This window comes from Ictidomys tridecemlineatus, chromosome 12 (genome assembly GCF_052094955.1).
Source record: "Ictidomys tridecemlineatus isolate mIctTri1 chromosome 12, mIctTri1.hap1, whole genome shotgun sequence".
Lineage (NCBI taxonomy): Eukaryota > Metazoa > Chordata > Mammalia > Rodentia > Sciuridae > Ictidomys > Ictidomys tridecemlineatus.
Genome location: NC_135488.1, coordinates 101,081,345 through 101,108,515, shown reverse-complemented (window position 1 = coordinate 101,108,515; position 27,171 = coordinate 101,081,345). Strand labels below are relative to the sequence as shown.

At 48.4% G+C, this 27,171-nt stretch overlaps 2 protein-coding genes and 1 long non-coding RNA gene across 19 annotated transcripts in view; 1 reads left to right on the top strand and 2 right to left on the bottom strand.

The window, feature by feature from the left end:
• Cib4 (calcium and integrin binding family member 4) overlaps positions 1–27,171 on the bottom strand; it is a 109,781-nt gene that overhangs the window by 65,704 nt on the left and 16,906 nt on the right. For 8 of the 17 annotated variants that reach the window (XR_013429165.1, XR_013429162.1, XR_013429163.1 and 5 more), the window contains exons 1-2: positions 19,954–25,048; positions 19,345–19,504 (exon numbers count right to left, since the gene is read on the bottom strand). The exons of 1 other annotated variant lie outside the window; for it this stretch is intronic. Coding sequence is in view for 11 of the 16 variants with exons in the window: in XM_078029525.1 (XP_077885651.1) it covers positions 19,345–19,504; positions 19,954–19,991 (198 nt within the window). In the remaining 5 variants the exon portion in view is untranslated. Of the gene's footprint in view, positions 1–19,148; positions 19,505–19,953; positions 25,049–27,171 lie in introns of those variants that run through there. 8 more of the 17 variants (XM_078029516.1, XR_013429166.1, XR_013429164.1 and 5 more) reach the window with 8 other exon arrangements.
• LOC144369423 (uncharacterized) lies at positions 805–19,141 on the bottom strand. The gene is made up of 2 exons (XR_013429169.1): positions 7,681–19,141; positions 805–4,530 (listed from the first exon to the last, which is right to left on the bottom strand). It is a non-coding gene; the product is annotated as an uncharacterized LOC144369423 (long non-coding RNA).
• The window catches only part of Kcnk3 (potassium two pore domain channel subfamily K member 3), a 35,341-nt gene continuing 33,590 nt past the window's right edge, over positions 25,421–27,171 (top strand). The window contains exon 1 of the mRNA XM_078029514.1: positions 25,421–25,854. Coding sequence (XP_077885640.1) covers positions 25,572–25,854 — 283 coding nt within the window. The 5' untranslated portion in view covers positions 25,421–25,571. The remainder of the gene's footprint in view (positions 25,855–27,171) is intronic.

Here is a 27,171-nt window from a genome sequence, read left to right as displayed (position 1 = left end):
GGGGAAAACAGGAAGTACTCTTCAGGGTGTATGTTATTTTGTTCTCAGAAGTGGCTCCAGAGCACATGTCCCAGAGCTCATTTCAAAGTCCTTCACAAGCTCTTTCCCCACCTCAGGAGAAAGCTCCTTCCAGGGCCAGGCCTATCCCAACTGCCCCCTCCTCAGAGTCCAAGTCTCAGTCACCCCACTCTATCAGAGGAAGTAGTTTTTTCCTCTCACATCCAAGCCCTCTGGTTCACGCCAGAATTATCTTCTTGCCCATATCATTGATAATAGGAACATCAAGAAAAACACCTACAGGGCGTTTCCCCAAAGCTGAGAGGGTCAGGTTAAAATAGCATCTCCTGTGGAATCCTAACTCCCAGGTCCAGGTTGGACCACCTCAGTCAGCTTCAACCTCAGCTGGAGAAGTGAGCACTTCTCTCCCATATTCTTCTCCATCCCAGCTCCTTATCTTGTACAAGCAGCGGATCCCAGAGCAATCCACACAACTTTGTAAGAACACAGTAATTTCAGGCATAGGATGGTCTGATTCCAAATTAGGAGATGGTGATATTCAAAATAGAGTGATCCTCAGAGACATAATTTGACCAATTCACAAACTGTATAGTGTTAAAGTACTCTACATCTCAGAGTAAGTCATCTCCTTTAGGGCCCATCAGTGAGTTCCCATACTTACCAAGACCAACAGGTAGCCTCTCACTTTGTATTAATAGAGCTCAAAGAGTTAAGTGGTACATTCCAGAACATAAGGATATCTCCCATAAAGCAAGTTCTAGTCTCCACCAAAAAGGCATACACAACTTGTAATCCTAAAGTCTTATTTATTTCTCAGTTCAAAAAAACAACCCCAATTTATTATAATTTTACAATTCCAAGACAAAGGGCACGAAGCAGAAAGAGGGTGAAGGCTGACTTCAAGATTTTGCTGTGGGAGCCCTATTAAGACATCTAATCAAAACTGAAATCAAATCAGATGCAGAAATTTCCCAAGCCTGTTCCAAACAGCGAGATGTTGTATAACTTTTTAAAATTTTATTTTAAAATATAACTAAGCTTAAAAACAGAGAAGAAGAAGGTGAAGGAGGAGAAATAAAAAAAGAGGGGTGATTTTAAAAAAAATTTAGCTACCATAAATGAAGCAGAAATTGGTAACCAGAGGGTCAGAAAAAGCCAACACTCTCCTCCCCACTCCCTGAATAAAGAATAGGAGACCATAGTGAAATCATCCCTAAGGAGGCTTTAATAACTCAGAGTACTTATAGAACTCCCATGATAAATAAATAACTCCTGTTGAAGACGAGTTCACAGACAAAAATTATAAAACAGATGGGGAAGTTCAATGCCAAGATAGACATCTTATTAGCTAATCAAATGTGATAATTCATATCAGAGAAACTAGAAATTATAAATTAATCTGAAAAAGACCTTAAGTTTGAGTAAGCATTTAAGAAATAAAAGAAATTATCATATAGAAAAAACAGAAAATTATAAAATAAGGACAAAAGGACTTACTATCTCAAACTGATTATGAGTTTGTCTGTTTCTCCTTGCAGTTCTCTTTTGCCTCATGTATTTTGAAACTTTCTTTTTAGGACATACATATTTGGTATTATTATGTCCTCTTGATGAAGTGTTTGCTTTATCTCTATGAAATGACCTTCTTCATCCTTGGAAATATTTCTTACTCTGAAATCTCCTCTGTATGGATACTAATATAGCCATTTCAAATACTGTAATAAAAAATTAAATGTAATGGTCTAAACATCCCAGTTAAAAGGTATAGTTTTCCAACTGGATTGGATTTTTTTTCTTTAAACAGCAGTTCAATTATGTACTTTCTATGAGAAACCCACTTCAAATATGGTTAAAAGTAAACAGATTAAAAGTGAAATTTATTCATATATGTTACCTACTTTTCTCCTGGATTATCTTTTTTTCTTATTCCTTTATAGGAATTTCTTACATATTAGCAAAAATAACCTTTTGTCTAGGGTGACCAATAAATTCATCTGACCCAATACACTTTTGAGAATGACAAATACTAATCCAGAAGGAACATTAGGACAAGTTTAAACTAGAAGTTTAAGGAACTGAGGAACACAGAATGTATGATTAATCTACTATTGTCAGTTAATTTTGCTTCTAAATTTTCTCCCAAGTATATTAATTACTTTATAAAATTTTAGTAGATATTATTAGGACAGTACTAGGTTTACAGAAAATCACACCAGAAAGTACAGAATTCCCATCTATCAACTGTACCCCAACCTTGCACACAATAGTTTCCTCTACTATTAATATCTTGCTTTCATGTGGTACATTTGTTATAATTGATGAACCAGTGTTGACACATTATTATTAACTGAAGTCCATAGTTTACATTAGGATTCATTCTCTGAGTTGTACAATTTTGTGGGTATTAAAAAAAATGTATGGTGCCATCCATGTATCCACCATCATGGTATCATACAGAGTAGTTCTGTCACCTTAAATATGTCCCATACTCTATCTATTCATCCCCTCCCCATGAACCACTAGAAACCATTTATCATTCTACTATCTCTACAATTTTACCCTTTTCAGAATGTAATATGGTTGGAATCATATAGCATATGGCCTTTTCAGACTAATTTCTTTCACTTAGCAACACATATTTATACTTCCTCCATGATTTCTTGAGACTTGATAGCTCCATTCTCTTTGTCAGTGAGTAATATTCCATTATACTTATGTATCACTGCTTGTTTGACCATCCATCTATTGAAGAATATTTTTGTTCTTTTGTATTGTGTTGGTTATTCCAGGTCTTTTGCCCTCCCGTACAGACTGTAGAATCAGTTTGCTTAAATCCACACAATGACTTGTTGGGATTTTGATTGGGAGTGTGTTGAGTCTGTACATTAAATTGGGAAGAACCGATATCTAATAACATTGAGTGTTCCTGTTCATGAACATGGAATATTTTATTTATCAGAGTTTTCCTTCATCAGAGTGATATAGTTTTCTTCATATTGATCCTATACACGTTTTGTTAGATTTATACATAAGCCAGCCTGTTTATCTTTTCTTGCCCTGCACCCTTCTCTTTCTTTCTGGTACTAATATAAATGGTGTTGTGTTTTTAATGTGAAATTCTAATTGTTTGTTGCTGGTTGTTGAAGCAATTGAATTCTCTTTTCAGGAAGAAAAATCATCACCAATATAACATCTAACTTAATTTTTTCCCAAGTGGGAACTCCATTGTCCTCAAACCAGTTAGTCAGTTTGAACAGTTCGTCCTTTCTTACTAATTTAAAATGTTCCTTTATGGTACACTAGATTTCCATGGATCTGTTTCTTACTCCCGCTCCTTTGATTAAGTTATCTATTCTCATACCAGTAGCACTCTATTGATCACTTTATAGTAAATGTTTATAGATAGGCTATTCCCTTCTCGTTGTTCTTACTGTGTCAAGATTTGCCTGGATATTTTCCCCATTTTTTTCTTCTAGATGACTTTTAGGATTAGGTTGTAAAAATGTAAATTTAGAACCCTTGTTAAGTTTTTATTGGGATGTCACTGAATTTATAGATTAATTTTGGTAAAATTGGATCTTCACCAGGACCTATTTGTATTAGGGGAGGTACGCTAAATAGCTTGGGAGCAGGCCTGGAACTTGAAGGCACTCAGACTAATGAACAGGCTAGTGCAACACAATAAGATTATTGCCTCAGTTTCCAATGCAGCCATCACAGGAGAGAGCCCCCAGGACATCCTGGGAGAGTCCAGACAGACTTAATAGACACAGAGGCAACATCTGAACTGAGACTTGAAAGATGAATAATATCTTTCCAGGGAGAAGAATGGGAGAGAGAATATTCCAAGAAGAGACAGTATGGACAAAGTTACCCAGACATGAGAGGACATGGAATGGTAAAAGGTGGTGGAGGGGATGGTACAGAAATGGTGATGGATCAGCTAGAGGGGCTGATGTGACATGTCCCCCGAAAGCTCACATGTGAGACAATGCAAGAAGGTTTGGAGGAGAAATTATTGGGTTGTAACCTTAGCCTAATCAGTGAGTGAATCCCTGATGGGATTAACTGAAATGGTGGGGTGTGGCTGGAGGAAGTAGGAATTGGGGCATGGCTTTGGTATATATATTTGTATTTGGCAAGTGGAGTCTCTCTCTCTGCCTCCTAGTCACTAACATGTGAGCTGCTTTCCTCTGTCACCCTCTCCCACCATGATGTTCACCTCAAGCCCTGAGGAATGGAGCCTGCTATTTATGGACTAAGACCTCTGAAACCATGAGCCTGTTGAGAGCCATCTGTGAACTCTGTGTGGCATTGTAGCAAGTGAATAGAAAAATCTGGTATCTGGGAACTTCCGGTGGCAATCCCACTGGTTAAGACCTCCCAGATACAGGTGGATTTCTCTTCAACTCTGCCAGGTCCCACACAGCACTGGAGATGGGGTGACCTGCTGTAGCCACACAGCTTCTCAGAGATGGGTGTGGCTTGCCAAGATGCCAATCAACCTGTTGACTGCAAGACATCATGAAGTAAGACTCCGCCTCTAAAACCTTATCCCTGCTTTTGATGCTCTCTCTTAAATAAAGAAGGAGCCATTTTTTTTTTTTTTTAACTTTCAACTCCAGCTCCTGTGTGGGCTGGACCTATCAAGTGCTCTGCATTTAAAACTATTTTTTCTGACTTTGTCTTTCATTTCTTCGCTAATTATTTCAGACTTTATTTTCTAAGGTGGCTTATCCCTCCCTGCGCAAGAAAAATTACTGGTGGGGCACTGGCCACTTTGCAATATGAGCCCTCAAATAAACGTTTCCTTCTCTAAAATTGTTCTGGTCAGATTCTTCAGTCACAGCAGCAAAAAAAGCTAAAACAGGGCACTCATTTGCTGGTCAGCATGTGTAGACCTGGGAACGTCCTAAGCAATAACTCAATGAGTCTTTACAAGTTCCAATTATGTAACTACTGTTATGATCCCCACTTTATAGGTGAGACAACATAGTTAAAGAGAGATTAAGTGACTTTCTCCAAGCCAAATGGCTAGAGAGTAATCTAGGTAGGACTCAAGCTCAGGCAATTTGGCCCCAGGGGACATCCATCTTCTTATCACTGCACACTCAGGAAGAGCCTCCTGTGCTGAACCATGGAGACTGAGTTTACCATCTAAACAACAAGGCTGCCGAAGCCAGAAGAGAACAGACATGGTGGTTCCCTTTACAGAAAACTTGTCCAAGCACTGCCACAGGGAGGTGATATCTGGGGAGACATATGATGCTTGGACCGAAACAGCTGCTGGGGAAGAGGAGGAAAAGCTGGACAAGGGGCCACCAAATTCGAACCTTATAATCAGACTCCAAATTGAGTCTTATTCTTTATACCACATTATCATTCATTCCTTCAACATTTACTCGGCCCTTACTGACTACTGGGCTGGCTGCAGGGTACCAGATTACATTCTGCTCCAGAACATGACCCAAAGATAAAGGGGTGACTGATCAGAGCTGTCTCCACACTACCACACGACAAGAAGTCTCCCCTGGCTTCCCCAGCAACCTCCCACTACCTTTCCTTTCCATATGGGGGTCACTCTCTCTGTTTCCCCAGTGCAGAACATCTTCCTCCATCTTCCTCTCCTCCCTCCCTCCCTGCTTTCCTTCCTTTCTTTCATGCAATAAACATTCACAGATTGATGACTTCTACCAGGTCCAAATTAAGTGCTAGGGAAGCAGAGATAAATAAGATTAAGTCTTACCCTCATACTTCAAGGAAGAGAAAGAGAAAATAAACATGAGAAAGAACCATAAGGAATCTGTCCAGGGAGCCAAGGGGCTCAAAGGGCACTGTGGTGGTCAGTTCAGAGTGTGAGTAGGAATATATCTTTGTAAAAGAAGCAGTTTCAGAAGCACTGAGGAGGTACAAAATATCCTGGAATGTTCTGGAAACTAAAAACATGGGATTGGGTTTCAAAGCTGAGTTTGGTTTGCAGTCACACAGGCAGAGCTTAAAATCCTGGCTGTGCCACCCACGGTCAGTGTCAGTGTAGATAAGTCATTAAACTTCTTTGAGACTGCAACCTCATTTGTAAAATGGGGGTGATAAACTTTTCCTTCACAGGGTCATTGTGAGAACTGAGAAAATTTCTTCAACAAAATATCTTTTGGTCACCTACTATGTGCCAGACATGGCTGCAGGCATGGGAATACATGAGTGAATAAAATTGATCAAGCCCCTGCCTCTGTGGGCTTGTATTCTAGGCAGAATAAAGGGGACATGGCATCATGCCAAGTACTGACAAGTGGTTGAAAAATAAAAAAGCAGATATCTCAGGTTGGGCTTCCTAGGAGCTGTCCCTGAGATGAGGATGTTTTAAAGAAGTTCTCCCAGGGAGATGGGCAGGAGCAGGGGAAACGGGGCAGGGAGGGTAGGAGGCCAAGCAGGAACCAGATAAAACCCGGCAGTGGGAAGCTTTAGGCTATTCTGCAGGCCCAGCCTCCCACTGCCCCCCACACCCTCACCCACTGGCTAAGGGGTACCCAGGGATGGAAATTTCCAGGCACTTCTGGTACCTGCAGCAAAATTGGCTTCTTCTCCAGAATCCCTAGGAGGGTTCTGGAGAGGAGATGAGCAGGGAGAGGAAGGAAGGGAGGAAGGATTTGCACAAGGTCATAACGATTACAAGGCTGGGTCCAGCCCTGGCCCATCAATCCCAGTACTCTGTTGCTCACAGAGGCCCAAGCATCAGCCCACAGGAAGGCCAGACTCCTCAATATTTGCTTATTGAATAATGTCAGTGACTATATTTGTAAGTACTTCAACATGTGTGAGACCCTTTCATATAAGTTGGTGATTATTTGTATATGCTCTTTCCCCAGGATGGACATGTGGGGTGTTCTGGAAAATGTGTAACAAACTGTCTAGAGGGAGGAAAGTCTTGACTTGTAGCATTTGCCCTTTTATTTCTTTTTTCTTTCCAGTACTGGGGATTGACCCCTGCAGTACTCTACCACTGAGCTACATCCCCAGTCCTTTTCACTTTTTATTTTGAGACAGGGTCTTGCTAAGTTATCCAGGCTGCTCTCAAAATTTTGATCCTTCTGCCTCAGCTTCCTGAGTCACTGGGACTACAGGTCTGAGCCACCACACCCAGCTACCTTTGGTCATTTCTGTGGTAGCCACAGTTCTGCCATGACCTGCTTCAAGCCAGCCCACCTCATGCCACTGAACACAGATTGGGAAGAAACACTCCCAGTTGGCTTTCAGGATCCCGAATGAACTAGCCCCAGAGCATCACTGACTACAACCACTTTATAAGAAATTGAGATCCAGACACTGGACCAATTCATACATTTGACTAGTAGAGGCAGGACTGGAAGCCAAACCTGAAGCCTGCAAGCTCTACGCCCTCCCCTGCTGCCTGCCGAGGTTGAGGGGTGCTGCCTGCACTCATGGGGAGAACTAACTTCAGATCAGAAGATGTGAACTTGAAGTCTGGCTCCATGACTTTCTAGCTAGACCCTTGGGCACACACTCGGCTTTCCCTACATGAGTCCTCAGTTTCCTCGTCGGTTAAATGAGAGAGATTGAGTACCCAGAACACATAGTCTCTTTGTGGCTCCAACAAACACAGCCCTGCTTTGCAACAGAAATTGAGGCTTCTATCCCACCTACCTTTGCCAAAAGGTTTGTGGTCCAAGGCAGGTAGAAGCGTGACTGGGCTTCTGCTGGGGTCCCACCGCGGGCCTCTCTATTCCTCAGCCCCCTGACTCCCAGCATTCCAGTGCAGTTCCTTGTTTCCACCTCTCCCCATGAGCTCCAGCCCAGAAGAAACCAGAAGCCTTCCCAGAGCTGCTGGAATCCTGTGCTCCATAAATCAGCACGAATCCTGAACTGTGAGACCAAAGAAACACTCTGGAAAAGTAAGTCAATCACCCAGTGATTGTTTTCAAACATCATTCCATTGAGTTCAGACCTGTCCGCTGGATTAAGCTGCCTTCCACCCCCACGTCCAGTAAGGATACTCAGAGCTCAATCTCCCTTCCCAGATACTCAAGCAGCATGGAGCAGCAGAGCCTGCTGCAGGGCTCAGAGCTCCTGGAAGCCATGCCCTGCTCTGTGACATGACACAGAAGGCATTCAGCTGTCCTCTTGGAACCTGTACTCAGCTAACCTGGCTAACTCTGGCCAAGGGAAACAGGGGATCTTTGAGGACCTTTGTAAGAGGGAGAGATTGTGCTCTCTTTAGGGGCAAATCATGTGAGTCCACTCATGTGTGCACACATGCACATATATATTACACACCTGTATGCCCAGTCCTGTCATTCATCCTAAAGCATCCTGGGATTTCAAAGATACACAGTGTGGTGTTGAGTCTGATCCTCAGGAGGGGCAAGAAAGAGATTTTTGGATGCCTTGGATCCCAGGGGAGGCTGTAGGAATGCAAATGGGGGGAAATATGGGTCAGAAACTGTCAGGGAACAAGGAACAGGAGAAGGGATTTCCTGAGTGCTGGCCTCTTGGAAAGAAAATGTTCCTGGAGCTAACTCCCTGGGAGACCTCAGGTAGCTGGGTTGTGCACAGGGAAGATTTAACCTGGAGCCGAGAGAGATAGACATAAGGTCTGAGAAGGAGATCATTCTTTTGTTGTGAGTGGGAGAACCTGGAGAAAGAGCTCTAGCCTTAGACAGAAGGATGGAAGCAAGGGGCAGGCTGGGGTGAGGCCTGGAAACCCTTCTGCAATGGACTGGTACAAGCCCCAGCCATAGCAAGTCAGGTGGGCCAGTGTGACCTCGTCCTGATATGCGTGTGACGTCATCCAGAGTTTCCCTTTAAGTACATGCTTGAGAAGGGATCTGGACCAAAACAGGATGAGAACATGAGGTAACAGTCCCCAGGTGGGCAGAAGCCAGAAACCAGGAGGAGTCAGGGTTCAGAAGCCAGGATGACCCTGGGAGGTATTTCATGTCATGGCACTAAGTGGGGTGGTGACAGGCAGTGAGAGAGACTTTCTCTATGGGAACCTGGGCTGAGAAGAGCCAATAAGTGGTGTTGGCCAGGTTTCAGGTTAACCAAGGGATTTCCCCTGTAGCATTACCCTGGTGAACTGACCATTTCCCCAGACTGGAAAATGTTAGGGTCTCAGATTGATCAAACTCCCAAGAGATGGAGACCCACAGACCCACCTTATCCAACGTGCTCAAACCTGTTGTGGGCTCCTCTAAATTCTTTCCCCTGGGGATCTGTGCCAAATCTGAGGACCACTCCATCCTAGTCACAGTGAAGCCCAGAAACCTGCCCAGCCCATGTAAGAACATGCAACCTAAATAAAAGGATTGCAAGTTCAAGGCCAACCTCAGAAACTTAACAAAACACTCAGCAACTTAGACTGTGTCCCAAAATAAAAAAAAATAAAAATAAAAATGACTGGGGATGTGGCTCAGTGGTAGAGCACCCCTGGTTCAATCCCCAGCATCAAAAAACATGCTGCCTAGGGCTGTGGTGCAACTCAGTGGCAGAACACTTGCCTAGCATGTGTGAAGCCCTGGCTCCAATCTCCAGCACTGAGAATAGGAAAACAAACCAACCAACAGAAAAAGAACATGCACCGTGTTCTCTGGAGCATTCCTAGATTCAAAGACTTCCCCCAAAGGTGTTGTACAAATACTGTACCCTGAGGCTCCAGGTTCCCCTTGGCCCTTCCCAGGTCCATAGCCCTCACCCTTAGCAAACCTCAGTGTGCACTGGCAGGAAAGTGTCAGTCCCATAGTTACAGATAACTGTGGCCACTTTCCTCTGACGGACAGCATAAGCCTCTAAGGCATCTGCTGGAGTCTCCCCTAGGATCTGCTCATGAGCAACCTTGGCCTCTGCTGTGGCAGAGGAGGAAGCCCTCTGATATTGGAGATCTGATCCAGCAGGATGTTTGGGCTGTGAGGACTCCGTAGACATTCATGTCCATTCAATATGCCATACAGTTAGGGATTCTGGGGCCCACAGAGGGGACACAGCTACTCCTGGGTTACAGAGGTAGGCTTAGGGCAGGCGCCAGGCCTGAGCCTCCTGCTGCCCTCTTTTTCTATCAAAGCTCACCATGCTGCTCCCAGAGCCAGTCCCAGAATCTGAGATACAGGCAGCTGAACGCAGGCAAAGACCCCAGACCACCCTACCCCCTTTTCCCAGGAGAATCCTTGGTGAGGGCCAGGGGGATCTCTGGCCAGGGCAGGAAAGTGCTGTCTAAACATGCAGTGGGGCCTGTGCGTCTGGCTGGCTGTCACCCGGGCCAGGTGGGCCTCTGACACATAGCAGGAATTTTCCATTGGCGCATCCTCTGGCTGGTTGAGATCCAAGGCATTTTTCAGACTTTTTTTTTTTCTTTCCTTTTTTTATACTCCAGTTGTCTCCCCTGCCCCATGAAGATACACCCTGGGGCCCAAAGCATGGGGCCCTCAGTTCTTCAGGAGGCATCAGGGGACCTACCTTCTAACACCCAGGAGCCACCGGTCATACCTAAAATACAGAATCCTGGCATGTAGGAGAAGAGAGTGCTTTTTAAAAATCTACACAGACAATGAAATTGAAGTTCAGAGAGAAAGGTGACATGCCCAAAGTAGATCAAACACAGCTTTGTCTAACCCTGGTTTCATTCTATTTTCACTGTACCAGTTCCCCAAGGTTAAGAGCCAAGATCACTGGAAGGGACCATGAGCCACATGAGGGAGGTCCAAAGATGAAGCTTCAAGCAAGAGCTGAGCCATTTGTGGGAAGACTGTTGGGTCACAGAAGTCCTCAGAAGGGACTGCTTAGTGTGCAAGGAGACATGCACCTATGGTCTTGTCAATGACAACTCTATCAGCTCCTCCTCAGGGTCCTGTGTCCCATTATGCATGGTAGGAATGTTTTCTGGGCTGGGGCAGATGCACTTGACCCTGAATCCGGAGCCTGGTGAACCTGTGAACACGCATGGACCTGGTGAAAATGTGTGGAATATGGTCAGGGAGGCTGGGCCCCTGAACATTGGAGACCTACTGGGCTGAAGCCCACCTGAGTCTTGTGGGATTCTTGTCAAATGGTGCTGGGGGCCACAGGGGACAAGCACAGGCAGGAGGAGGCTTGTTTCCAAGGTTGTATTCTTAGTGGTTAGGCCAATACCTGTGTCTGCAGGGTGAGTTCACAGTTAAGGGAAGAAGAATGACCCTACAACCTGACTGGCATCCTGCAGGCTCCTCCCTTGGATCTGGGAATATTTCTCATAGTCACAACCAACTCCCTGGAGGTTGGGCCTTCACAAAGCTGGGCTCTGGGAGACTCCAGCCTGTTCAGGAACATGGGCAGGTGGAGGAGGTGGAGACTAGAAGACCTGGAGCACCACTGGACCTGTGCAACCTTCTACCCTCAAGAAACACCTAGACCTAGGTCCTCAGTGTTTCCCCAAATAAGTCCTATGAAACTAAGCCAAAGAGCATCAGAGAAAAAGGCTTCCCATGGTTAAATCCGTTTGGAAAAGCAGATTAAACCAATCCTGGTTCCACAAATGGATTACAGATTTCCAGCCAATCCTAGACAGTGGTTCTTAACTAGGGGTAACTTTGTCCTCAAGGGGACATTTTGATTCAAAGCCTGAGAGAATGCATCTGGTTGGTGGAATGAGGTCATGGGTCTGCCCCCTTGCTGCAAGAGGGGCTGGGACAATGTAGGTCAGCCACTTCCAGAAGCTCTGTCCTAAAGCATTGCAATGGAGATGTCCAGGTGTCCACAGTGTAAAGAACCTTGTCATTCTTTTGGGCCACCCAGCACCTGCTCTCCCTGCCTAGGTCTGAGGATGTCCCCCTGTGTTTTGAGGCAGAGGCTGCCTCCCAGTACAGAAGCTGGAAGTGGCTAACCTACTATTGTAAAGAAGAATTAAATACAAAGAAGCAGAAGCCCCAGCATAGTGATGGGGTGGGGCTTGGGATGTGGCAATGGTCTCCAGAGGCTACAGCAGAGGTGATGGTTCCAGGGCTGGTGGAGCTGGTGGCCCAAGCTAAGGTGCCTGTGTGGCAGTGGGGTCTTCCCGGAACCAGTGCTACAATGTGACTTTGGGTGCTTTTCCCAGTTGCTTTATTCCTGAACTTTATTTTCTGATCCTTCAGGAAATTCTTTGAGCTACCTCATGTCCTTAGAATAACTCCTTTCTAAGCTTAAATTCAGACAATTGGCTTCTGTGGCTTGCAATCAAGGACTGAGCGGGACTGAGTTCCCCAGATGTATTCGAGCAGAGTATTCTTTCCTCTGCAGAAGCATCTCAAGGAAACCTTTTGAACATATTTTGAGGAACATTGACCAAGGTGAGAGTCAGCTAGGGATTCCCATGAACCCTGCTCCAGCCAGAGCCAACGCACTGGCTCCCCATCTATCCCAGGCCCAGGACCATGGAGAAACCCAGCATTTTTCTCCTGGGCCCCACGGAGTCAGGGTTATCCCACAACGACCCTCCTCTCCAGTGCCATCAAGAGTTGAGAATAACTGCAGCTGGCTGCAGCCTCAAGAACCAAAACAAAATCAAGGCATGGAGTGACTGGGCTTGTCAATGAAGGTGGGTGAACAAGAAAAATGTGCATCTAAAATCTGTTGCTTGATTGGGGTGATGCCGCTGGTAGGTCAGAGGAAGGTTTAAAAAGAAATGAGGTTTTGAGAATCTGGAAAGTCAGGAGTCAGGGAGAGGTGGGGGCGGGGGAGTGGAGGAACTTTCAGGGAAGGTCAGGTGCCCACCCAGAGGGAGCTATTTCAGGGAAGTCTGTGTTCAGATTACACGGAAAGTAACAGGATCCATCTCAAGTATGCTTAAAGAGCAACTTTCAATGACATTCCTTCATGTATTCAACAAATACCTATTGGGAACCAGGCATTAAACAGGTGCACAGGACCATGGTGAAGAAAATAGGCGTCCCAATCTGTCCCTGCCCACTTGCAGCCTGTGGTCTAGTGGGGAGACCAAACTCTTGGGCTTATAATGCAACAGATCTTTCAGTTCAAATGGTGTTTTGTCACCAGGGGAGAAGGATGACAGCCAGAGGAACATGACATGAGGGACTGAGGAAGGGACCATCACAGGAAGTAGAGTTCACATGGGGGCCAACATGGAGGGAGCATGGTGAGTTGGGGGACCTACAAGAAGGCTCCAAAAACCCAGGGGCAGGGCAGGGCAGGGCAGGAGGGCCTCAAAGTCAGACTGGGCAAGTAGGCAAAACCTGCTCCACAAGGGCCTTACAGGAACACTGAGAACCAGGGTTTCGCCCTAAAAGCAATGGGAACCATTTGAGGATTCAGATTGGAGCCATGTGACATAGGGCTGAGGGAAACCTGAACCCAAGTCAATCCTCAGGACATTGTTTGAAGTCCCAGTGTCAGAAAATACGAAGTGACATCTTCAGTGGGCAAGGCAGATGAAGGGTAAAAACTGAAAAGAGGGAAGCAAAAGGGAAAAGAGCAGATTTGAGGAAGCCCCTACAGCTGCCCGGGGAAGCACACAGTGTCTCCCATGTGACGTCCCATTGGCAGCAGAGCTGAATAGCCGTATGAGCAGCGCTGATCATGCAGACCCAGAGCGTGTGCTTTCCTGTCCGCCTCCTCCAGGTTTGTGTCCCCAGGTTTATGACTATCAGAGAGGCTCTGAGACAAACGGGCAGGGGAAGTAGTACACAGGGGAACCCCATCCATACAGCTGGGACAGCTCCAAAGGGCAGGCAGGACTCTTAGAATCATCCCGTCCAACCATCCCCGTTCCAAAGGAGGAAACTGAGACCCAGGGTTCAGTGGCAGAGCTGGAAATAAAGCACAGCTCTTCAACTCCTCCTCTGCTACTCTTTCTGCTGCTCCAGGTGTGTGTGTGTGTGTGTGTGTGTGTGTGTGTGTGTGTGTGTGCGCGCGTGCGTGCGCACGCACGCACGTGCGTGTGCATGTGTGACCAAGACAAAGCCATTCAGCTCCCCATCCGGCTATAATCCAGGCTGGCCATGATGTTGGTATGAATTAAGATGTTTATAGAAATAAAAAAAAAAGCTTAGGAAAGAAGTTAATCTCTATATGGGGGGTGTCCAGTTTCAGAAGGTTAATGTCTTGATTTTTTTAAAATCCCTTTTCTGTTTTATTCAAAGAGGATTTGGTGTTCCCAGTCCCAGCTGGGAGCTTAAGAAAACAGAACAGTGCTTCTCAGCCTGCTGCCGTCCCTACCACTCGAAGCCTCTCTTGTTGGACCTGGGGACAGGGATGCTGGAACCTGGTCTAGGCTCAGGTCAGAGGCATGCCTCAGTTTCCCCCTCTATATGGAGGCCAGAGGCTTCCCTTTCTGATCCTCTCCCCACTTTTGGAGAGAAGGTTGGTTTGACCCAAGAGCAAAAGGGCTGGAGGTGAAGCAGGCTTTACAGTTAAAGTTATTGAGGGAACCTGTCGTAGTGTTTCCTTTGAGGAATTTTTGAAGAGGCTTAGGGAGGTGTGTGCAGAGAGAAAAGGAAAATGCACAGACCATAGTGTGTAGTGGGGAATAAGCCAGGTATCCCTCCACCCCCATCTACTGTCTGAGAGAACCTTGGAGCCATCTGTCCTCCCGGAGGAATGGAGATGACAGTGTGACCAAATATGAACTAGATATACCCTTAAAACTGAGTTTTGAGGCAAATATGAGAGTATATTGAAAGTTGCTCAGCAAATGGACAGAGGCCTTGGTGTAGCCATTTCTCTCCCCTAGTCAATCCTCAGGACATGGTCTGAAGTCCCGGTGTCAGGCAGCTCCCTATCCACAAATTCCAGGTGAGCATCCTCCTGTGCAGAATTTGGCATTGCTGCATAGCAAGAAGTGAGCTGAGGGCCCCACCCAGGACTAAGCATGGTCTCAGAAATTATGACTACAACAAAAATATGGGTTCCAGTTTCTCCAGATTCCCAAGGCTGACACAGGTTTCTGTTCCAATCCAGTTTCCCAGCCATTATCATTGGTTCCATCATCTCTTTGCTACACAGAGATTATTCTTATTAGAATTTTCAGCAATGGGAGACTTGAGCTGTCAGACAGGCCTTAGTGCCAGATCATGCTAACCCTGGGATCTTGCCGTCTGGGCTTCTGTTTCCTCATCTATTAAATGGGACTTTAGACCAGCTCAATCCCCTATCACATACAGGTCCCCTTTGGTACTCATCTCAAGATTTGAACTTCTAAGTACCTGCTGAGTCTCTGGCTGCTTCTGATCATTCCAGTCCTTCTACAGCTCACCCACCCTTAGCCAGGTACAGGACACTCTTTCCCCTGCCACATCTCCAAAGGCTCAGGCTGGCTTCCTTCCTCGGCTATGGTATACAGAGTGGGTTTTCCACCCCTTATCCAGGAAGGAAGGAACAGAGGGACACAATACACCAATCCAAATTTAAGGGACTGTAGTTTTCCTTGCCTGACTTGATCCTACCAATCTCCTGCAAGAGGAGGATCAGGAGCCCCATCTTAGAAGACAGCTTACACACTGGGAAGGGGAAGGGGCAGGAACCACCCAGCCATGCTGACCCCACAACTCTGCTCTTTCTCAGCCTCATGCTGCCTCCTTAGATCTGCTCTGGAGAAACAGGGCAATGTTCTCTGGCTAGGAGGCCTGTCGTGATTCAGTTCATCAAGCATTTATTAATAGACCAGGGGTTTGCATGGCATGGTATTCAGGGGTAGAAAAGGACCATGGAGCCTATAGGGTAAGTCCCTTCTAGCCTGGGGACTGAGGGTCTGTCCCCCCTCCAGGGCAGTGTCAGGCCGTCATCAGACACCCTTGGGCCTCTGGCAGGCGTTTTCCCGCTTGTCTTTTCAGATCCAGCCAGTTACAGCTCATTCCTTTGGTGCACATTGTTCCTTAACGACATCACTTTTTCCATCTCCCTGATGGCACTGTGCCCTTCCGCCTGAGTGCGGTTTCCCAGCTGACCTCCATCTCCCTGACATGCTGTGGTTTCCATGAATCATTGGACAGCACCATCTCTGGAGCATCAGAGAACTACACACACAGAGCCCAGTACCCCCTGCCCCATGCTCCGTGCATTGCCATGATCAGCCCTCATCTATGCGATGGCTGATCCCTTCCCCTTCAGATCACCAGAGGCCCTGGTGGAAACAGTCTTCTCCCAGGCACCCAGCTTAAAGGCATTCTTTACTTTGTGCACAGACGTGGAAACTCTCCTGGGTCCTTGCCTAGGCTGGGGCCTGGGTACCCTGTCAGGGCTAGGCCCTGGACAGCTCTGGTCCTCCCTTCTGCATCTCCACCATGAATGGTTCCCTAGCTTGTTCACTGGTGGTCCTCTCTCCCAGCCCCTTTTTGAGTTAGGGTTGCTAGGCCCTGACCACAGTTTCTTCCTGTTTCCTATACGAAGGGAGTAGGGTAAGCCCAGGTGCAGGGTCCTGGCCCATCCCGCTCCTTCTCTGAGCTACTCATTCACTTATGTGACTCATTCATTCTAAACTCTATGAGCCAGCCCAACATTGCTAGTACCGTCTGCTCTCCTCTCCCTGTTGCTGCCTGGCTCTGACCTCCATGATTTTCTAGAGAAGGAATGTGGCAGAGAAGGAAAAGGACAGACATTAAAGGCAGACTGATCTTGGTTTGAATCCTGGATCCATCTATTTAACTGTTAGAGCTTAGACAAGTTGTTTCACTGTGAGCCTCAGTTTCCTCATCTGTAAACTAGGAATGAAGCCTGTTCATCTATGTCCCTGATATGTGTATTTCTGGTATAAAGACAAGAAAGAGCCTAGTGCATGTGGAGGAACTGCAAAGAATACAGAATGGCAGGAGCTAAGACCCCTAAGGGGAGCCACAGGGATGAGGCCTGAGAGGTGAGCTGGGCAGATCATGCAGGACATGAAATGCTGGTTTGGCTGTGAGTACCATGCAAAACCAGAGAGGCCATGATCTCATCATCTGAAACCCCTCCCATGTACCTTGCATGTCCCTTACTGCTTCAGCTGGGACTCTAGGCTTTCTAACACTCTCCCAGGCTAGCTTTCTCTCCCATCACTCCCAGAAGGAAGTGCAGAATAAAGTAGTTTTTTTCTCTATAGCTTCTCTCCAAGCAAATGGTTAACATCAGGCACAGGACAGTCCAGGCCTGCCTCAGGGCTTTGTTTATCCCCCATGCCACCTCCCTCCTTCTCTTCTGCACTGAGGCAGATCTGGAGAATCTGTTCTCCTCAACCCTAGTCCTGAATCAAGGTTGCTTCTCATAAACTTCCCAACCCCCAGAAAGGCCCAAAGGCTGAATGTGGCCCAGCAAGGTCACTGGTTGCCAATCAGTGCCAGGGCTCTTCTCAGAAGACAGACCAAGGCCCCCATCTAATTCCACAGGCACGGGCCATCTGAGAGCACCAAGGCCAGAGGAGCTGGAAGTCAGGTGGCCCCAAGGTCTGCTTCAGCAAGGCCACCCTGCTTCTAAAGCCACAGTCACAAAAATAAAAACAGAGAAAAAGGCTAGGAGGGACAGGGGCCCTGGGCCCCAACTGCTAACAACACCGTCACCTTGGAATGAGTCACATCTTCATTTCACATTCACCACCTCACTAGAGTCTCCCAAGCACGGTGTGAGGAAGTCCTATGGGGACCTCTCCTGTCTCCTTAGATCCTAGTAGAGGACCCTGAGGCTCAGAGAAAGCCATAGCTCACCCAAGGTCACAGATGGTACTCTTGCCTTTTGGATGCTTCCTCTGGGATGCCCAGATGATAAGTTTGAGTCACGCCAGTTAATTGGTACCAGCCCAAAGAACACAGAACTTTAGTACCAGAAAGAACTGATGTTGAAAATCCCTAATTAACATACTGACAGCTCCAAAAGTCTTTCAGATAGTTCTTCCTCTAGAAAAGGAAAATACTATTTGAATTGTCATTGACAGATACCCCAACCATGGCCAGTATCTCATTTGTCTCCATCTTGTTTGTCCCTAATTTCCAGAACCCCTCTTCCTACCTTTTCATATTCTAACATGACCTAACTTCCCTGACAAATCTGAGACCCAGAAGCTACTAAACCGGGTGTCTTGGGGAACACACATTTCATAAAATTTCTATGGGAAAACTGAGTATCAATAAGACAGCTATATGTTTTAACAGATATTATTACAATTATTTTTTCAAAGGTAGTCTGAATAATTAGACCCAATAGTATGCATTTCCATGTTTGGAGATTTCAGACATGTTTTTATCTATCTGGTCAGCTTACTTTAACCTGAATGAAAATCCAAACCAACTGGACTGGTTAGACTAGGGTTTCAGGAATGGATCTTCTCTAGTCCACTCTATGCACTTGGCAGATATGGATACTGAGGAAAGGCCTGAAAAGTCCCTCCTCAATGAAATTCAGCTCCTTAGTGGCAAAGCCAAGTCTCAGCCCGGCCTTTGAACTCCCTCACTACTATTTCCTCAATGCTCTGGCCCCATAGTGGTATGAGATCCACACAATCTGGGAAGGGCCAAGGTCACCACCTGGGGAGCAGCCCTGGTCTTAGATGAGCCTGCCAGGTATGCCCAGGCTGCTTTGATGTTCCTGCACATGCTTGTATCTGGCTCAAATGGCTCTCCCTTTGGACTGTTGTAAGGGGCTGATTAGGTGTAATTGCTTTGCTGGGAGAAAGCTATCTGCTTAATAGAATCAGCTACCATTAATTGGCCTGCCAGAGGCCCATTTCCCCTGTTGGAGTGCCAGGGCCTCCAGGGACCCTGCTCAGACCTTACATGCTGGACCCCTGCAGGTGGCAGTATGTAGGGTGTTTGTGAATGGGCTTTGGGCTTGGTTTGGGGGAGCCAAGAGAAAGCAGAGCAGTGGAAGCTCAGCAGCAAGAACCCCAGAGCTGCCCTTCCTGTGGCCAGAGGCCAGGGAATGACAACATTTCCAGGTTGGAGGAACAAAGAGCCTCACATAGACAGTCTGCTCCAAAAATATTGGACTGAGCCCAACGGAATCACAAAGAGCATCTAGTCCAGCCTCAAACTCAATGCATCTATCAGACAAGTCCAAAGGCATTTCTTGCAGACCTACTTTGTGCCAGGCATGGAAGCAACTCCTAGAATCCTTCTAAAATGGCCTCAACCCAAAGGGTCAACTAGGCTATGTTTTCATATCCATCTTAACCAGGAGCTCATTACCGTCCTGGGCAGTTCATTTCTCTTCACGGGCATGGAGATGTTCCATCTTCTGTTGAAAGCTCTTGGCTGGTTACATCACCCCCACAGATCACTGGCTCCTTGTCGACCACAAAGAGCAAAACTAATCCCTCCTCATGTGGCAGCTCACATGTCCCCCGCATCTTTTCTCCAGGCTGAACATTCCAAGTTCTCTCACCATGCCACGTTCATCATGCTGGTAAGGCCCCTCATTAATTTGGTTGACAGGCCTGGATCCTGCTCCTGTTTGTCGATTTCTTTCTCTCAGCATGGTCTGGAGCCCAGCAGCTGGAACCACAGAACTCAGGATTCCTCCCTTGGCAGAAACAACTGCAGCCCTAGACAGAAATGACACTGCTGAAGAGTGCCATGGTGGCCACCCAAGCCCCTCCGGAGGGAAGGACACCTAAAGCCTGTTCCCTAGGAGCAGAGTTGCCTCTCTTGCCCTCTTCCCTACCCCAAGAAACAAACACACGCACACACGCTGTCATGTACACTTAGGCACCACGCAATACTCGCAGGCTGATTAATCATTGCAAGTGCTATTATAATTATTGTGTTTGGTGCTAAGAACAGGCTGCCTCTGCTTGCTTCTCAGAAGCCATAAACCTGCAAAGAAGGATTTCAAGATTTGTGAGGCTGTTGACTATATCTCCAGGTTCTCTTTTTTTCTTTAGCAGCACATGTTTGTCAGGAAAGACAGGCTACAGCCACTCCAGAATTTCTGCAGAGGACAGTCTTAAGGGACATGATTCTTACAATGAGAGGGTGAGTTTAGGGAGCTTACCTTGTAGTTCTGATTGAGAAGTCAGGAGAACTGGGCATGAACGCCAGCTCCAGCCCATATGCTGCAAGGCCTGGAGGTGTTCGCTCCCCTGGCAGGCCTCAGTTTCCCCATGGGCACTGGGGGGCCTAAGGTTTTCTCTAGCTTTAATTATTCTATAAACTTGGCAAATGTAGAAAAGAGGGTGAGTGGAGGGGAAACATGAAGATTTGGGAGAAATAGTAGAGGAAGGAGACCAGGACTGGCTGGGTACAGTGGCACACACCTGTAATTCCGATGATTCAGGAGGCTGAAACAGTAGGATCATAAGTTCGAGGCCAGCCTCAGCAATTTAGGGAAAGTCTAAGCAACTTAGTGAGACTGTATCTTGAAGTAAAAAATAAAAAGGGCTGAGGATGTAGTTCAGTGGTAAAGCTCCTCTGGTTCACTCCCCAGTACCAAAAATAAAAAAGGCCCAAGGCTCATAGCCTCTTGCACACTCGCTCACACATGCATGTGTACACATGTATGCACCAGGCTGGAGAATAGCAGCTGGTTTTCTTCAGGTCACACTCTGTCACCACTGCTGCCTAAGACCCCAGTAATGTCTTTGTCTGTCCTATGTCCCTGCTCCAAGTGTGGGGAGGAGGAGGAGGTTTTGAAGAAAGGAAAAGGGAGAAAATAAAGGGAAGGAGTAGAAAGTAGGGAACCATATAAATGACAAAAACCAGAAAAACTGAAAAATAAAAGTTTTGAGAAGGATGAAGTGGATAATCTCACATATTGCTGGGGAGAATGTAAACCAAGACAGCCATGCAGAGGACAACTCAATATACAGTGACCACTGTACTCATCACAGGCCAGTACTCATTGTCAGAGAGAAGGAGGCCACTTAGGAGGCCCTGTCTAGGAGAAGGGCTCCATCAGATGCAGGACATGCAGCTTTGGGGTAAAGACTTGGCTTTATGTTAGTGACGAGCAGGAGCAGGCCTGACCCCACAGCAACTTCACCAAGATCAGTTGTTCCTCTCTCCTCATTAGGAGAGCCAAGCCCAACCCAGGGCTGGGGCTAGCCTCAATCATCTCTGAATCTGAGCTTTCATTTTGGTCCATAAAAGGACAGCCCTTTCCCCAGGTAATACAGCTCAACTGGGGCAGGACTAAGAGGGCCAGGTGTCCCGCTTCCCAGCAGTGCTCTCTCCCAGCAGCCCACAGAGGCTTGCTTTGCTAACAGTTGCCTTTTGTGTTTGATTTGGGCTTGAGATGTTAAACAAACAGTGTCTCTTGACAAACGCAAGCTGGGTGCAATGGGACCGGGTTATGCTCTGTAAAGCCAGGCTAATCTCCAACATCTCTCCCTGCAGAGATACACTAAGAAACATCTCAATCACATCCAGAGCACCCTAAATCTCACCAAAGTGAAGCCTGAAGCTGGGGCTCCTGGAATCGTGGTCTGTGTTAGCCATTCCCTGTCTTTCTGCTGCAGCTCCTGGGTCCTGCCCCTCCTTTTCTGTCCTGTCCCTTACTGATGCTGCTGGAGTGAACCATGAGCCCCAGGCCCTACCAACCCTCCTATGTCAGCCAAGCTAACAGGAACAGATAGAGGAGAGCTTGCAGAGCCCTTCTCTGCTCTGGCTAATGGATAAGGGGTGCAGACAGGAGTAAGGCCTGTCCCTGCCCTGCAGGAGCTTATACCTGGTCTAGACATAGGATGGACCAGAATTTCACATGAGGCTCTGGTCCAGCTCATAACTGATGGAGCTGAAACTTGAATCTAGCCTGTCTAACTCAGGGCCAGCTCCTCTACTCCCTCTCTCACTGGTATTGCCCCAGTCTCCAACAAAACTGCCCATAAAGCAGGACTGAGAAGCAATGAATAGAGGGATCTCTGTGCACCCTTCTACCTTCCATTCTCAGCCATTGTAGAATGAGTAGGGCTCTCATGGTATTCCAGATCATCAGATGAGAAGGGACCTTCTGACATAGTCAACACTTTTCTCTCAGAGTAAAGAAAACTGAGGCACAGATGGGCCATATGGCCCTCCCAATGCCTCCAGCAGCACTGGCACTGAACTCCAGGCCTCTGAACTCCCAGTTTAAGACCCTCTCCTTTGTGTGACATGCTTCTTTGGGCTTTGGGACACTGATATCTGCCTGTACCTTCCTTCTCTCTGACAGGGCTTCCTCCAGCTTTAGAAGTGTCTGTCTATAGTCACAGAAGCAGATTGCTGAGCTTTTCTGCCTGAGACTCAGCCCTCTGCATCCCTCTCCCACTGATGCTGCTGGTTTTGAACCCAGCAGTTCAGGATTCTTCAAACCTTCACTTAAGTACCGAGGAAACATATAGGGCAGCTCTGATGTGCAAAGCACTGTGGGAAGAGTAGCAAGAGAGTAAGTAGGGTCGCTACCTGGAAAAAACACTGAGCCGGTGGGAAGAGAACAACTAAAGAGCCAGATAATCTAATCTAATAGGCAGAGGAAAGGCTGAATTGAAGCTTACCCATGAGTCTGTAGAAGAACAAAAGAACTGGTAGTTCTAAGGGGAGGCAACCAGGGAATTCTTCACGGAGAGAATGGCCTCTGAGTTGGGTCTTAAAGCCTGAATAAGAGATTACAGTCAAATGGGAGAGGCAAGGAGTTACCAGTATCCCAGTTTATGAGAGCCACTTGAGTCACGTGAAGCATGAAAGTACTCAGACGTGTTTAGAACCTAACAGAGAAATGGAGTAAAAGATGAAGTTGGAAAGTAATCATGTATAATGTTTAGTGTATAATTAAATACAGCAACTAATGACAAATTCTAGACTATTGATCTTAACTCTGTCAGTCTTCAAAGCAGTGGCTATTCCTCTTCTTGGCCTAATTCTTGAGAGAACTGGGAAAACAGATGTAAGCAACCCAGGAGGGTCCTCAGATGTTCTAAATGAAAGAAAGGTGCACATTTCCTGGTCTAACCACCCCTAATTTATGGATGTGCAAGCTAAGGCACAGGAAGATAACCGATGAACCCCAAATGCCACAGCAAACAGGAGGCAGAGACAGGCTGACCTTGGGCAAGTATGGGCAGACCCAGGGAGTCCTGCATGGAAGGAAGTAAGATAGGCTGCTATGTTCTGAGCACAAGCCAACCCAAGTCAAGAGAGCATGCAAACATTCAAGTCCCAGGGGCCACTCAGAAACCTAAACTGTGCCAGGATGGCTCCTCCACTCTGGTTCCCATTCCATAGGAGACAGGATGGTAGAGAAGAGGGAAGGAGGGGATCCAGGCCACCCTCCTGGGATGTCTTAAGTGCTCCCCACTAACAGGTCTCCTGGTCCCATTCATAATGGGTGCTGCATGCCAGGGAGCATGAGCCTTGCTTCTGCCCACTCCCTCTCCCTCACTGTGCAACTTTCAGCAACTCCATCCCTGGGTCTCAGTTTCCTCATCTGTAACATGAGAAGGCTGAACTAGATTATTTCTAAAGGTCTTTCTGGTTCCAAAATGCTGTAAGAACGAGCTTTATCATAATTAATAATGAATGCCATGCCCCCAAACAGCTTTTTCTTTTTTCCAAAGCTCTTTCACTCATATTATCACCTTTCATCTGTACAGCAATCGGGCTTGGCAGCCAGAAACAAGCAAACCCTGGACACACTGCATTCTCATTCTAACAAGCAGGTAGAGCAAGTCCCTTACACAGGAAGATAGACTTTGGGGGCACTGGTCTCTAGAGTGAATATGACCAAAACCCAATATATCATAAGTGCATAGAGCCTACCTTGTACCCAACCCTTGGGAAGCTGGGAAGTTGAGGAGTTGAGTGACCTTTGGTTATTGTCTACATTGCTTTTAGCCTCAGTTTCTCCATCTTTAAAATAGTCATGAGCATAAGTAGACCTGCCTTTCAGGACTAAGGTGGGGACTAGAGATAACAAATATAGCACACCTAGCCAAACACATAGCAGATGCTTGATGAATACTTGTGGCATGAATGGTTGTGGAATGAATGGTTAGTGGCACTTCTGGGTGCCATTGGAGAAGGAATGTGGTAGCTGGCAGTGACAGGCTGGCCCAGGATGTGGCAGATGGTGCCTCGCTTCTGGCTGGTTGCCTTCAGAGCCTGTCCTCAGTAAGGGGCCTTGGGCCTCTTCCATGTCTGTGTGGCCTATGCCAGGGTCCCATGAAGGACTTTTTGACCCTCCTTGGCACTGGGATTTGCATTCCAATCATTCTGCTCACTCAGCCCATCCAGAGCTGTAGGAGCTGAGCAAGGACTGTGGGCTCATCTGCTATGACACCTCACAGAAGAGATAAAGACAGAAGGCTCCGAGAGAGGCAGCGACACCTCGCCTGAGGTCCCCTGCCTGTCTCTCTTCACCACAACAGTCACAGTGTTGACAAATGAAGATACTGAGGTACAGGGAAACTGCTCCAGTCCTTCCAGTCCAGAGCCACCTGATCTGGGCCCCAAATCCCTGTCCTGCTGAGATGCCCCAAGATGGCAGTGAAGCTATCTCTGGCAACCCAGAGCCCTGCCTGGCACACTGGCGCAGGGCAAAAGCATGGATGACATGACAGCCTGAAAGCTCCTAAGGAGCAGAACTGGGCTGAGCTACTAGCCTGTTTCCTCACCCAGTTCTGGAGGCTGAACAGAGCTGGGAGGGACCCATTTCCGGAGAGCAGCTCTCCCTTGGGTGTGGGCTCATGTGTACCCAGGTCCCTAGTTGGGCCCTGCTTGTTTCTGAGACAGCCTGAGCCCCAAGCAGGGGCGGGAGTGTGGCCTGCGGGAAGGGAAAGCTTAGCTGAGTCCCAGTGCTGTCACCAATACACAGAGTGCCCTGAATTGTACCTTACCCCTCTGTGCCTCAGTTTCCTTGCCCATATAAGGGGCAAAACAGCAAAGCTAAGGTCCCTTCCAGTGACAACATGCTATGATCTGGGTGGGCAGTGGGGGAGGGGCTCTCCTGTCTTTTCCCCTTCCTTGCTTTGCTGTCTTTCTGTGGCATCTGCTTATCTCTCCAGCTCTCCAGGTATCTCACTCTCAAGTCTGTGGCTTTGTTTCTATCCTTTGCCCGCGATTCTCCTACCTGCCTCTTCTTTTTCTGGGTCTGCGTGTCTACCTCTGGTTTTGCCTCCTCGGTCACACACACCCCTTCCCTGCGTCTCCCCCTCTCTCTGTAGTTATTTGTGTTTCCCGGTCTAGTTTTTCCGCTGGCTCTGGGGCCGGCGCGCTCGCTCTCTCCTTCTTCCCCTCTCCCCCCCGCTCGGCTTCTCCCACACTCCCTCCCCGTGTCCTGCCCGGGCTCTCCCCGCGCGCTCCCCCTTCCTTCCCCTCGCCGGCCCCCCTCCCTCGTCGCGGCTCCCCAGTCCTTATTTGGCTGGGCGGGAGGGCTGGCGGGAGGAGGCGGCCGGCGGGCTGGGGGCGGGCGCGGGGGCGGGCGCGGGGCCGGGCGGAGGAGGGCGGTGGGTGGTGCTGAAGGGACAGCTCCGCGGCGGCGGCGGCGGCGGCGGCGGCGGCGGCCGGGGCGGCGCGGAGCGGGAGCCCGGCGCGGAGAGCGGCGAGCGCAGCCATGCCCCAGGCCGCCTCCGGGGCAGCAGCAGCGGCGGCCGGGGCGCGGGCCGGGGGCGCCGGGGGACCGGCGGCGGCCCGGGGGGAACGATGAAGCGGCAGAATGTGCGCACGCTGGCGCTCATCGTGTGCACCTTCACCTACCTGCTGGTGGGCGCCGCGGTCTTCGACGCGCTGGAATCCGAGCCCGAGATGATCGAGCGGGAGCGGCTGGAGCTGCGGCAGCAGGAGCTGCGGGCGCGCTACAACCTCAGCGACGGCGGCTACGAGGAGCTCGAGCGCGTCGTGCTGCGCCTCAAGCCTCACAAGGCCGGCGTGCAGTGGCGCTTCGCCGGCTCCTTCTACTTCGCCATCACCGTCATCACCACCATCGGTAACTACTCTGCGCGCGGCGGGCGGGGACCCGGGGCTGTCGGGAGCCTGCTGCGGCTGGGGGGTTCTGGCGAGAGGGGCTGGGCGCCAAACCGCGCGCTCCCAGCACCCGAGTTCAGCCCGGCGAGTCTGCTCTGTGGGGACCGCACTCGGAGAAGGCGTTGATTTCTGGCTCAGGACTCGAATCTCCGGCCAGGCCAGCCCTAACTTGGCCCCGCCAGGCTACGCGAGGACCCCCGGGGATTTGAAGTGAGTGAGAGAGGCAGGAACGACTGGCAGAGGCTCAGGAGGAGGGGTGTGGCCGGGCTAGGCCCTGGGGCAGGGCGCCCAGTGTGAACAGCCGGAGCGCGCGACTCCTCTGTGTCCCTGCGGATGGGCTTCCACGCCCGAGTGTCTACACCTGCTGGGCTCCAGGGCGGCGTGCAGATGCCGGTAGGCGACACTCCGCGGCACTCGCGACCACTCTGGGTGCCAGGAACATCCTGTAACTGCGGCTGTGAGTGCTGCTTGTTGTGTATGGATGTGTGTGTGTGTGTGTGTGTGTGTGTGTGTGTGTGTGTGTGTGTGTGTCTCCAACTCCAGGAGTTTGGGCACCACCAACCAGTGCATGTGATTTTCTTAGGGCAGCAGAGCTGGTGCTGGAAGCCAGATCCAGACCTGCCAGCCTTGCTCTCCCCACTGTCCCAGCAAAACAGTTACCTCACAGGAATGGTTCCAGTTCTCTTTACTAAGCCAGTGCCGATCACTGTGTAGGAGGCCACATGCACACCAGATCCTCTGACAGCATAGACACAGATATACGAAGGGCACACACAGGACAAGGTTGCACACACGTGTGTGCACACACAACACACACAGCAAAGCATACAAATGGATATTCAGGAAAGGAGTCTCCAGCCAGGCCCTTGATGGCGCTACTCAAAGGTCCAGACAGAATTAAACACTTTACCCTTTCCTGAGACCCTACAAGTCCATCCCAGCTTCATCACTTACAGGTTGTATGACCTTGGGCAAGTACCTTTCCCTGTTTGGGACTCAGGCTAATGTCCAGATATGGAGAGTCTGGCCAAAATGATCTCAAGGGCTCTTCCCAGCTCTGATGTACTTAGATTCTAAGTTGGAAACCCACCTTCCCCTCAAGCCAATTGGGATGCCTCCAGGAACTGTTTCCTCCATCTTTCTCCAATCTTTTTTCTCTCTATGACCCCCCTCCTTGCCTTGGCTGAGTTCCCAGGGGCTCATGGCCATTTGGCGTGGCCTCTGACAAGATGGAAGTGTTTTCCTGGGAGTCAACAGGAGTCAAAGGGGTAAAAGGCAG